General features: G+C 43.4%; 1 protein-coding gene across 2 annotated transcripts in view; it reads right to left on the reverse strand.

Moving 5' to 3' along the window:
- shep (alan shepard) overlaps window positions 1–11,000 on the reverse strand; it is a 162,669-nt gene extending 151,669 nt beyond the window's left edge. The window contains exon 1 of one of the 2 annotated variants that reach the window (XM_065482450.1): window positions 10,631–11,000. In XM_065482450.1, coding sequence (XP_065338522.1) covers window positions 10,631–10,684 — 54 coding nt within the window. In that variant the 5' untranslated portion in view covers window positions 10,685–11,000. The remainder of the gene's footprint in view (window positions 1–10,630) is intronic. The other variant, XM_065482452.1, reaches the window with a different exon arrangement.
- Window positions 11,001–12,692: the final 1,692 nt, after the last annotated feature.

Below are 12,692 nucleotides of genomic sequence, written 5' to 3' on the forward strand. Positions count from 1 at the left end.
TGAACAGACGTGCTTGATGAAAGTCGTGATGGTGTCCGCGTTTTTACCACCCAACTCAGTCTGCACTTTTTCCGATTGGAATAAGGCGGCGGGCGACGCGTTCCTGGTGCGAAAGAGAAAAATCCAACTTTGTGCACCACCACCATCTTTAAAATATCTCTTTGTGCGGGACTTGTCCATAATGGTATTGCTTTTTGCAGCAGCAAAAGCCAATTTGATAAAGGAATCGGTGTGTGTTCGTTCACCATTTCTCGATATGGATATCGCCTCCTGTTACCGTAAACTAACCTTTCAACAGACGACTGCCTTCCCATTCACTTTGAATATAAATTAACACGAGGAGGACTCAATTTTACAGAGGAGACGATGCTTGTTGTACGTAACGCTCCCCATGACTCGGAGGATATTTAATATGCGCGCCAAAACAAGCGTAAAAAGCACCGCCGACACAAACACTAGACAAAAAAGACGGACCATCGCATCATCGCCGCACAATCATCATCTTGATCGAAGCATCGTCAATCGATCAAAGGGCGGCGAAACACAACCACAGCAGGAATAATCAAGCTCTTTTTCGCTTTTCTCTCTGCGCTGAAGCAGCGACGGCGGCGGCGGTGCTTTTTTCTTCATCGCGCGCTGCTTGGCGCGGTGCATAATGAATGGTAATTTTGGCGAATAAAAAGGGGAGGCGACCTTTGCATTGCCAATAACGATAACGATCGGCGGCGTTTAAGGCGCAATTTATTATTATCGACTGGCTGAAATCGATTAAGCTGCGAAAAGAGTACCCTGGCCGCGCTTATCTATTACCCCTGCGCGCGAACGCAAACCGCCGCTGGCACCTGAAAGCGTTTGAACATGTGTGCTCAACAAGAATGTGTGTTATTCCAAACACCTCCAACACCCGCGGTTTGATTCATTGAGAGCCGACCGTGGGACAAACCCTTTTGATGTAGAATTTTGCAACAAGAAATCAAAAAAACTATTATAAACGAAGAAACAAAATTTTCTACTTAATTTAAGAGAGTCACGGGCCCATAAATTCTTTTATTTTACAGGAAGAGAGGATTTTTGCCAATTAAAAAATAATGCATTGTACCTTGGGCTACTTTTACCTAACAATTAAATTTAATTTTATCCGATTTCAATGTCAATGTGGTGCCGTTCTACCTGTCTTTTTAATATGCCAAAATGCCGAGGTTATTTAGTGAAATAAAAAATAGAAAATAAAATACAGGATAGTAGCAAAGTTGAGAAATTTTCAAAATGGACACGTGTCGCCTGTGCTAAACAGTTGAAAATATGGGTTTGGTTTCCCACCATTTACAAGAGTGTAAAACTCACGGCCCATATCACTCAAACTTTAATGTTTTGTCTTACGTTCACCTTTGTGTCAAATTTTCTGTTCCTTTTCTCTACTTAACAACCCAACTTGTAACTTAAAAGGAAGCTCAAGAAACAAATTTTCTCTTGAAAAATTTCATCCAATAAAAACTTTAATATTCACAATTTGAGTAGGATTATCTATCACATTTGAAGTTTATATTTATGCACCTTTTCCAAGGGAATGACTGAACTGTCAAAGGGTTTGAACGATATCAATAGAAGCAATAGCTTTCCAATAACAATGGTAATAGCAAAACTTATACGCGAGCAGACCGTAGAGTCAAGGAACGTTTTGGGACGTAAAAAAGGGAATTTACGACAAACTAGGAATTTGCACAAGTGGAAATGCTGCTATGATTACAATACCAAAACGATTATAGACAAGTCAAACACAAAACTAGCAGCTTTATGACCACTTTTATTGCGACCAACATAATTTATAGATAATAACGCCTCATGCAATTTTCAAAAGGAGCTCGCATACCGAGGCAATAAAATACCCGCCGAGCTAGCAGCGTCTCAGTCAGCGAAATTTATATTTTCTGCGCGATTTTCGAGCCCATTGTGCACGCTGAGCAGCATAAGTGTGTTTATTTGTTTGCGGATCCGTTTGGAGTGGTGCCATGCATGCAGCTGGCTATTAAAATGCTGCGCCGCGATGCTTAAATGCCTCCAATATGGATCGCCGGCGCCGCTTTTGGCCGACATGCACTTGCTGTGTTTGTTTGTCTCGTTATAAAATTGATTTTGGGCGCTGGCAATATTGCACTCTCAGGCAGTCTGGCTGCTGGCGCCGACGTTGCTGCTACTTGAATCGCATTTCTCACAAATACAATTGTGATAATTATTCTTCTTCTGCTTCCCTTCCCTCCTCTCTCTCTCTCTTTCTCTCTCGTGCAAGCGGCATTACAATAATTCCCTGCTTTTTTCACAGAGATGAAAGAGTGCCTGCGCTGAAAAGTCGACGAGCACGCTGCGAGCACGGTTTCAAGCGGATTCTTACGCTTTTGCTTTCAGTCTGTACCTTTGATCTCGTAAAATTTAAAGGAGAACGTTTAGGCGGCGCACAGCACCTATTAGGCACAGAGAAAAAGAACTTATTTTTCGGCTCGAAACACCAACAAATTTAATTACTCTCGTAGTGTGTTGTGTATGCTTTCCTTTCAGCTTAGCTGCTTGGTTTTGGGGAGTTTTATTGAGAAACAAAACTCTTGATTTTTTGCCAAAAAGGTAATCTGTTTGCTGTAGCAATGGCGTGTAAAATAAACACACATGCAGAGGGAAAAGACAAACGGGCTTGTTAGCTGCCGTGCAAATAGGCTAGTGTTAATATATGAAAATGTATAGCTCGTTGAATAACACGGTTGTACTAACAGAGAAGGTTCAAATATACAAAAACAATATTGAAAAAAAGAAAAATTCGTAAGAGTTGAATTCTTAGAATTGATTTTAAATTGGCTACTTCCATTATAATTAAACAACAAGGAATGGAAGGCAGAGAAGTTGAAAAATTTTGCAAACAGAAAAATCCATTCCTTGTGGTTCACCTGTAGACATTGCAAAATAAATTATAAGATATTCAGCGAAGTATAAAAAGTGTAGTATTTTTCCTTCTGATATTTCAAAACAGAAAAATTAAATAGGTAAGTAAACAAATCGCCACTTACAAATTTATCATACACGCAAGGGCGCCACTTGTGATAACCATACCTAAACCAACATATATATTGTTTTTATCTGAGATTAACTGTCTCGACCAAACACATTCTTGGAATCTCTAACACAAAAATTAAAAGCAGACTTAAAGAGCAAGCTCAAATATCAATTTTTATGGCAGCAATAACGCTAACGTCTTCAAGTGGTAATCCTTTAGCTACTCCATTATACCCATTATACTGAATAATTATAAAAGTTAAAGCCTTTAAATTCAGTGCCTCTTAATCTGCTCATTTAAAATTCACGTTCCAGCCCAAAAAAGCGAGGTAATAAAGTGCACGATTTCAGCTCGCTCGATTTTCGTGACACATCTTGGGGCGAGCAAGTGGATTCCGCGGCAGGTGAGTCGGTCGGTTCGCCCACGCCGACGTTGCCACGCAAACTCGCCTCTCATCAGCGGCGTGCAAATAATAATTATCCGTTCACAGCCGAAATTATGCTAGAGGCTTTATCGACGCTGTGGTGGCAGAGGAGCCGAGCCGGCCAGCCAGCCGACTCCGGTGAAATCTGGCCGGGGTGGAAGACGCGCACAGGGTATCCATCAGCCAGGCAGATGGATACGGGGCACCAGGGACTCAATTGGCAACTTGATTCCCGATAAAACATCCGAGTTTAGCGGCTGGAAATGTGTTCTGTCAGGTGTAGGCCGAGATATATGGCCAGGAATACTCCTCCTTCGGTGGTGATTACCAACGAACGAACGGAACGAAAGGCAGCACGCGAGCTCCGCGCCACGCAATCCAATATTTTGCTTTTCTGCCTCTTTATTCGCCAACATGTGTGCTACCGGGGCAGCGCGTGCGGGTGGCTGCCTGCCTGCTGCACCAAACTGTACACACGGGGCCCCCTGAAATATGGGCCGCAGCGCGTATTTGCATCAGACGCTGAGAACACGCACAGCGCGGGAGGTGGGGTGGGGGCGGAAAACAACATAAGACGTGAATCCTTTTAAATGGTTAAAACTTGCGAATGGAAAGGACGTGGAGTCACGATTTATCAACGGCAGTATTAATTTAATTCAGAAAAGATGAGATAATTTTTTTCTGTAACAATTAAGAAAAAAGCTGCCTTTTCCCGCTTTAAATTCACTGAACGTCCCTTTCTGGACCCCGCTCGATAGGAGGCCTCGCACCAATAAGAGGCAAAAGTAAATAGAGTGGATTACAGCCTTCTCTCTCTCCACACTCGTCACGCACGCCGTCATTGACTTTGGCTTTCAGATCGGACGCGAGATAAAGAAACTTTGCGGCAGCAGGGTGCATTACATAATGCACTGCTCCCGACTGCGCACTCACTCGACAGCTTTTTTGCATTTCGTTTGCATGTGCAGCTGTCAGGGACTTGAGCAAACAGCGGCAAATCAAGGGAGACCTACTTTCCGGCCGAGGTGCACCGGGCTCATCAGGATAATGACTGCTTCGGGGCGAGCTTTGTGTTCCTACAAGACGGTCATTTCCTCCTAATCAATGGCAGTGCACTCGGATGCGACAACAATGGCGCCACTGCATCATGCGGGTCAAATTTAAATGGTGCCAGACGTGACGATTTAATTGGTTCGTCATGCACAGAAGGCCCACTTTACCACTTTGATAGTGGCAGAGATTAGGAAAATATTCCATTTTTCTAATTTAAATAAGAGCTCGTTCCACGAACGGATAGGGAATGCTTTTACATTTAATCTGTGGACAGTTTAAACAGAGCTTGAACAAATTAAACTAGAAAATTTTCTTGCGGAAGTACCCAACTACACTTTAAAGAGTTCTTTTGATTCAATCTGTGAGGGTGCGACGAGAATCTGCAGGAAAGTTTTGCCATTTCGCAACATCTTGCCTTGGTTAAATTAACAAATGTCATGCCCATTATTTTGATAGCCCCTCCGGCGAGTTCAAACGCAGCTGAAAACTTTCTCGAGCGACGGCTCGTTGCGTCATTTTGCAAAATATTTGCACATTGCCGTTCTATTTCTGTGGCGGAACTAGCCGCTGAACAAATGGTGCTTATTAAGTAAATATCTGTCTTTGAAAAGAGCTGCTTTCGACGCGTAACACTCAAGAGACAAAGGGTGGCATCGCTTTTAAAACCGAAAGCTAAAAGTTGCACTTGCGGCGCTTCAACTGGACGAGTTGGAGAGATGCCGCCGCCGCCGCTGCTGCAAACTTTCCTAGCGAAATAAACACACTGAAATTTCATATCTAACAGAGCACTGTGGACTTGTTTCAGCAAATAGGCTCCGGCAACTTCTGCTGTGTGTGTGTATTATAAGCGGAGGCAAACAAGCAGCAGCCCTCTGCTTTTTGCCAGGCTCAAGGAGCAACTCTCTCGTTTGCAAAACTGACAAACGATGCGTGCAGAGAGGATGAATCAACATCACAAAGGATTTCGGTCGGGCATTCGCAACTGCAGAGAGGACACAACCATTTTTCCAGCAGCGCTCTCGCGGAAAAGCGAGAGAAGGCTTCCCGTTCTTATGGCCGCGCTCAAATTTGCAACTATATTTGATAAGTTAGAAATTATTTATTACAACTTTTCCTTGAGATATTTATTGGCAGCAGTCGAAAGACGAATGTTTAGCAGCATGGGGTCTCTATAGCTATCTATTGTAAACTGATGTAGTGCGCGTCTTGGGGAAGGAAAAACGCCCGGCCGTGATCTTTGCCGTCGGACACAAAAGAAGTTAGTGAGCAGCGTACATGTGTACTGCGGGTCGAACACTTGATTCAATTTTATTGGGGCGAAATGGGCTGCGGAGTAGATTTATCGGCGCTCAAAAACCAACAAATCTCCCGGCGAGACGTTTCAGCCGGCTGAGCATTTCGTGCCCTGGGAAAATAAATAAGCGCGAATCGAAGGAAAAGGCTGTTTCCAATGGCTGGCGGAATCCATCGCGGGCCCATTAAAAATCACCTCGGCCGCCGCTGTAGTAATAGTCCTGTCTGTCTAACAGATTGGAAACATTTGAATGCGGCGCGCACACAGCTGAGAAAATCAAGAGGGTATTAGTTACGCTTTTTACCCGCCGCCTCACCTATTCCAACACACACAGCCGCGTGCGCGCACGCCGTAATAATGCCGCGCGGCAGTAAAAAGTAATGGGGTTTTTTCTCCGCTCGCTCGTCCGAGATTAGTAAGCAGCACTTTGAAATTTGCTGCTTCTCGCTCCGGCCTAATGGAAGGGAAAGAGCACGGCACGAGAGGGACGTGTCAAATACCGCGACTGACCTCTCGCTTTTTGCGTTGCTCGTTTTTCTTAGTCCGGCTTTCTTGCCACTGGCACTTGTTCAATTCTAGTTGCATGTGTAAACGACAACAAAGCTGAGTGGATTTTACTGCTTAAAAAGTGCTCTGCTGCAACTTATTAAGACACTGCAGTTGATGCTGCGACATTTTACAAGCCTTCCTCTGTCATTGACTGAACAGTAAAAAAAACAAGTAGGAAGTGGCTCTCAATTCATGATTAAGCTGCTGTTTTTCTTTTAAGCAAAAATAATTCAACCTCATTTCCATGTTACGCAGAGTTCGCTTAAATTGATATCTGGCTATTAGGAGGTTGATGGTGGCAAGGGAAATCAAGCTGTGTTCTTGTGAAGCATTTGTAATTTTTATCATGTAAGTTAAGATATTTTCAGGTTTGAGCATTTAAATTTCATATTTCATCTGCTTGAGAGTATTTTTTTTTTTTGCTTGCGAGGTATTTTTATTTTTTGAACCGGGTCAGTGGCATAGTGGTTGCGATTCTTGCATTGCTGCCTTAAAAATGCTCAGTCAGTAGGATTTCCAAAAGGTCGCAGGTTGGAGGTGGAATAATTCTGACTAGACACTTGGACTCCGGGAGCAATCTGCATCGACTCATCGCCGGTAAGGCTTCCACCTTTCCTGTCGGCATCCTGAGACTCTCAGGCATGCTGCAAATGCACAATGCACGGCGTTTCAATTGAAAGACTTCGGTGGAGAGGCATTGACGCGAGTGACGGTATTGCAAATGGATGCATCGCGCGATTCGCGATAGCACGCCATACTTCAAGACAAAAATTCTTAAAAATAAGACAAATTAATTAAATGCAAATATTTTGATGGGTAAAATTTTAAAATCCGAAAAATTCTAAATCATCTTCCAAAACTTTGAAATTTGTACGATAAATGGTGCACTTGTCATTTGCTGTGTAATTTTAAATGATTTAACTTTTTGCCAGCAATATTTTTATGAACAGTAAAAATAAATATCAATCATTTAATTAAAATAAAAATAAGCAGCAAGGCAATGCTTTCAAAAATAAAATATTATCATTAAAATTCGTCAAATTAATCATATAACATTGGAAATTTTGTCCATCTTCTCACGCATTGGCTTTTTACCCAGCACACAAAAACTTTTGATTTTGAGCACCCCACGTCATTTCACGCATGGCGAGCGCCTCGTCGCACGTTCTTCATCTTCCGCAGGCTTAATCAAGTTTTGTGTTTGCCAAAAATGTTGCTTATAGCGTTTTTTCCTCTACGACTACACAGTCGACTCCTTTTTGAGCCCGGCTCGCCATAAAAAGGAATAATTCGCACAGATTTTGCGTCTGGCCCGCGCGATGCGAGATGCATTATTTGGGATTTTTGCCAAGAGACGTATACAGACCCAGCCAGTCGTCTCTGGAAACAAAAACGACGTAAGGAAATGGAAGCTCATTCGTCCTTGGCTTCTCGGAATATTCGGAACACACAATGATAATATTGGCCGTTATAAAATCACCATACAGGTACTGATAAAAATACGTGAATCCTCAGTGTCTGAAATCCGCAACAGATGGCATCACCATTCATTTCCTTCTTTTGGTTACTTTCAAATTCAATTCTGTTACTTTGCTTTTCTATATCGACGTGAAAGGCTTGGTCTGATGTGGTGAAATACAAAATTGGCAAAGCCAATCGCGGTTGAAGCGACCAGGAATTTTTTCAAACAGAAAAATTACAGGAAATTGCATTGCGGAAGTGAGCATTGAGGAAAGACGAGAATAAATCAAAAAGTAATGCAAAACAAATATGATTATTTTTTCTAAATTTTAATATTGTTCAACATTTTTTGTTAGAGGCGAATAAAGCGTATTTTATTGCTTTTAAATATAATATTTCTTGATACAACCAAAATTGCAGTGTTAACTTGTGTAGGTTGGGGAGGGCCATCAGCACTTTTTTTAATAAATAAATATCTCCAGCTCAAATTCAACTCGACTGAATGTAGACAGAAGAGAGAGACTCTGCTTCAACTGCAAAGTCTAAGTTCCAATCTCACCCTCGGTAGCTGGGAGCTGAGTTCCTACGTGAGCAACAATGCCATTTCCCCTCGCACTGTCGAAATCAATTCAAAAGTGGTCGCGAGTTGCCGAGAAGTTAGTTAGTCGGTGTGCAGCGCTAGCAAAAGAAAAGAAGCAACTCACACGGCATCACGGGAGTAACGGCCGATTTTGCACAATGGAGCAGGCGATTTTATTGGACAAACGCGCGTAAATAAATAAGCGAGCGAACTAGCGAGCAAGAGAGGCCGGCGGCAATAAAAGTGAAGCGGCGCTTTTATTGGGCCAATCTGGCGGCAAGAAAGGAGGCAAATTCGCGACGAGGACGAAAGTGAGCTCAAATAGGATAATTTGTGGACTGTCTAAATGAAAGCAGAGGCAAATAATAGAGCCAAGAGTTTATTGCGAAACTTTATGGGGCCTGGAAGCGCGCTGCCACCCACCCACGCTCAGACTCCGGGGCGACGTACCACACTAGGCGATGCATGCGGGCGGCTGCTGATCGGCGGTGGGTGGGTGCGTGCGTGTATTTTTTCAAGTCGCGTGGCAACCGCCCCCGCTGTAAATAACCCGCACCCTGCCTTTGTCAGCCGTTGTCACAAGGATTTGCACTCAACAGGACCGGGACACCTACGGCGAGCGCCTCCCCCCGTCGCTTCGCCCCCTCCTCGACACCTTTCGCGCCGGCTAAACGGTTCACGGCCACGCGCCCAACGGTTCGAGGGTGAGCCTAACTCTCCGCTTCCTTGTTTGTTGTGCAGACGGGCAGGAAACGGAAGTGATCTTAATGAGCGCGACTGGAACAGTCCCAATCTGCTAGCGCGCGAGATCCGAACTGAGAATCCGGAATAATTTCTAAACACGTTTGCACTTTTTAATAATATAATTTTAATATTTAATTTCCAGTTAATATGAGTTACAATGGCTAGTCCTATAGGCAAACTAATACGAATGAAAGGCCAATAAGTTTAAACATTTATAAAAATAAGAAAAAAATTATCACACGCTCTGCTCTTGTACCATACAGCAGCATTTTCGGCCCCGCACCCGCAGGCTTCATCGGTAGCACTTTATCTTCAAAACAAAACTCATTGCCACAGTATTAGCTACAGAGAATTTCAAAATCAGCGATAGTTGAAAACGTCCACCTACATTCATTTCAGAGTGCTAACGAAAATTTAAAATGAAATTATTGCAGTTGTTTATCTGTTTTCCCTTTTATTTCTTCCCTTTAAAATGTCATTTAATTTTGTCCTTGCCGGGATTATTTACGCAATGGACAGTTATGTTGACAAACAAATTAGCATTTTTAGTTGAACGATATCTGTATGAAAAATTATGAGCATAATAAAATTAAATAATTATAAAACACGAGAAAAACGCTGGCAGAAAAAACGCTGATATAATCCAGGAAAATTGTTTACGAAGAACAACTTTACTAAAGTCTCTAGCAAAATAATATCATTAACTATAAATTATTACCGAGTAAATATTTTCCCGTCATTCAAAAGAGAAGTTTTTTAATGATGTTACGTACGAATTTAACCTCGAGGGACTTGTCACCGAGGAAATTAAACCTCAGTGAGAAGTCTAAACTAAAGCCCTACGGCCCGGAGGCGAAAGCAATTAAATTACACAAAAAGCCGACTTACCGCGACGAGATCGACTCTGCTTCTGTCTGTTTGCCTTAAAAACCGTGTAATTAAAACTGGCAAAAAGAATTGGCAAAAAGCGTCAACCGTGGGTAAAATCAGCGACAGGTCTTATGCGCGCGATAATGTACGGCACGCTATATCAAAGGCACACAACACACACGGCCAGATAAGCGTGCACGTCATTGTTGGCCCGATAAGAGTGGCCCGCGCACAAATAATAATTACATATTTACACCGGCCCCGCATGAATATAATCTATTATACAATCTGATGCGCGGTCAAATTCGATTTGCGGAAAATAGAAACGTTCGCGCGTTCTAAAATAAACCAACCGCACGCTTGTAGAGCTGCCGAGAGAGCCTACGACCTACGACCCAGTGGGTGCGGCCCGCCCGGCAATACGTAGGCCCCGTCCGGAGTCCCGGTGGCCCCTGGGCCCGTAAAAGCATTATTCAGACCCGAATCCGGTCCGTGAGAGCCGGAGGGGTTGCCGAAGAGGTAGGGGCCAGACGGCGGTGGCATTTAAATAGCCGCCCTAAGCGCCGGGCGCCGAATGAGGGCGGATGGTGTCGATTGGCGCTGGGCTCTACTTACCATGGTCTTGTAGTTGACCTTCCTGGTGGCCGGAGTCTCCATTCGAACGGCCATGGCCGCTGCTTAATTAGCACAGAAGAGCCGCGGCTTGCAAAATAACACCCGAGTCGCGAGTCAAGGCTGTAGCGAGAGGGGTGTGTCCGCAGGAGTAGCAAACTATTGTCAATGGCACCACTTCTGCTGCTGACTGGAGCTCGACGGAGGGCTGACCTGGCCGATCGGCACTGATGGACGAGGGGTGCGGCGTCGAAAGGCGACTTGCAAGCTTTCGGCTGCCTGAGCTGGCCCTGAGCGAATAATTACAGCGAATTATTACTGCCCATTCTCACTACCATTTTGCTGCTCTGACGCCGGCTTGCGCGACTCGGCGTGCGGCGGCGCTCCCGTCGTTCGACCGTGTATACGGCTGCTCGCGCGGGGGGCTCGGGAGTGCCAACCCTGCCCATTCATGTACGACAAACGCCGCGTTGCATATTTTACGCGCGCCTTTCGTGAGCATCCACTTCCACTACTTTGGTCACAATAGCCCGCTCTATTCTAGGTCGCGGTCACGGAAATTTCGCCCCCAGCGTTACGGCTGCTCGTCCTCACTTGCGTTTGTTTGTTTGTTTACTTTATTTTCCTTTACCGCTAGAATGCTACACAGCCGGTCGAGAGGATTTAACTTACACTCCCGCCGCTCTACCCTGCCGCTCCATTATTCTCTTCTTCGAAGCGAAAAATTGTTTTGCTAACACAATTAAAGAATTCAATTTTCTTCAAATCACCTTCTTCCCGATTTAATTTTATTTATAGAGTCTTACTTAAGATGACTAAAAATAGTAAAATGCGCGCCATACATACTTAATTTTGGATTCATTTTTACCCTTACATTCTGGGGAAGATTTTTCCAGTTAATAATTTTTCCGCCGTTTCCAGTCACATCCTCGGCAGTTTTTTTTTTTAAATTAAAAAGAATTAAACATCATTTAAGATCCACTAGGAAACAAATAATAGGTGGTGCTCTTGCTTCAGGCTACATGTTCTAAACTGAGTTTGTCGAATAGCTGACTTTGATATCCCTGCTGAAGGCTTCATGAATTTGTAATCTCGTTTTATGAATTGAATTACGAATTTTCTGTATTTTAATCAAATAGCTAATTCTTTCCCCATTTTTGGGGGAAAATAATAGTAATAAAACGAGTTGGTGGCGCGTTTGTTAGGGCAATACACGCACACTGGCTTTTGGCTGCTCTCTGCAGCATTCTGCCACGCGCATTTATTGTGGGATCGCCTCAATGAGGATTCCATTCCAGCCCAAGTCTTTCTCCAAAGCGATTGTATTTGAATTCCGCTCAACGTCGTCGCCGCCATCCAGTTGCTTGACGAAAAATCCGCCTCTTTTTCGAACAAGCAATATATTAAAAGAAGGCGAAATGAGAGAATGCAAAAAGAGAGAAAAGACGTTGAAGCGTTGCACAAGAAAAACGTAGAGAGCACTCGGGAAATTAATTGATAACGGGGCGGGGACTTGAATAATAATGGTCTTGGCATATTTTTCTAACGAGAACCACTTGGGTTCTCAGCAGTTGCATGGAAACCACTTTCTTGATCGCCGTGCTTTGACTCTTTACTGCCTGCGTCTGCGTGTACAGAGCAAAGGGTGGCTTTAAAGAAAACACTTGAATCTTTCCAAGGTTTCAAAATAAAAATTAAATGAAACAAAAAAAATAATTATTAAAGAAGGTTTAGAGTTTGAATTAGAACGAGATCATTAACACACATTCGAAATTTAAAAGCCCGTTATTCCGATTTAACAACTACTTCAGTGAAGTTTATTTCTCAACTTTTAAAATACTCGTATTAAAAGTTATACGGATGGCCTTGGACCTTCCACATTATTAATGAGAAGATGCGATCTAGTTTTCTTTTATTTCCAGCTCCTCTTCCTTCCTCCTATCTCCCAAAAAAGGAGGGACCTGTCGCATGGAAGAGAAAAATAAAATAGGACAAGGTAATGAAATATCTTATCTTTGTAACCCGATATAATCCCGATCAAAGCTTTTACGATCAATACACGATT

This window comes from Cloeon dipterum, chromosome 3 (genome assembly GCF_949628265.1).
Source record: "Cloeon dipterum chromosome 3, ieCloDipt1.1, whole genome shotgun sequence".
Classification (NCBI taxonomy): domain Eukaryota; kingdom Metazoa; phylum Arthropoda; class Insecta; order Ephemeroptera; family Baetidae; genus Cloeon; species Cloeon dipterum.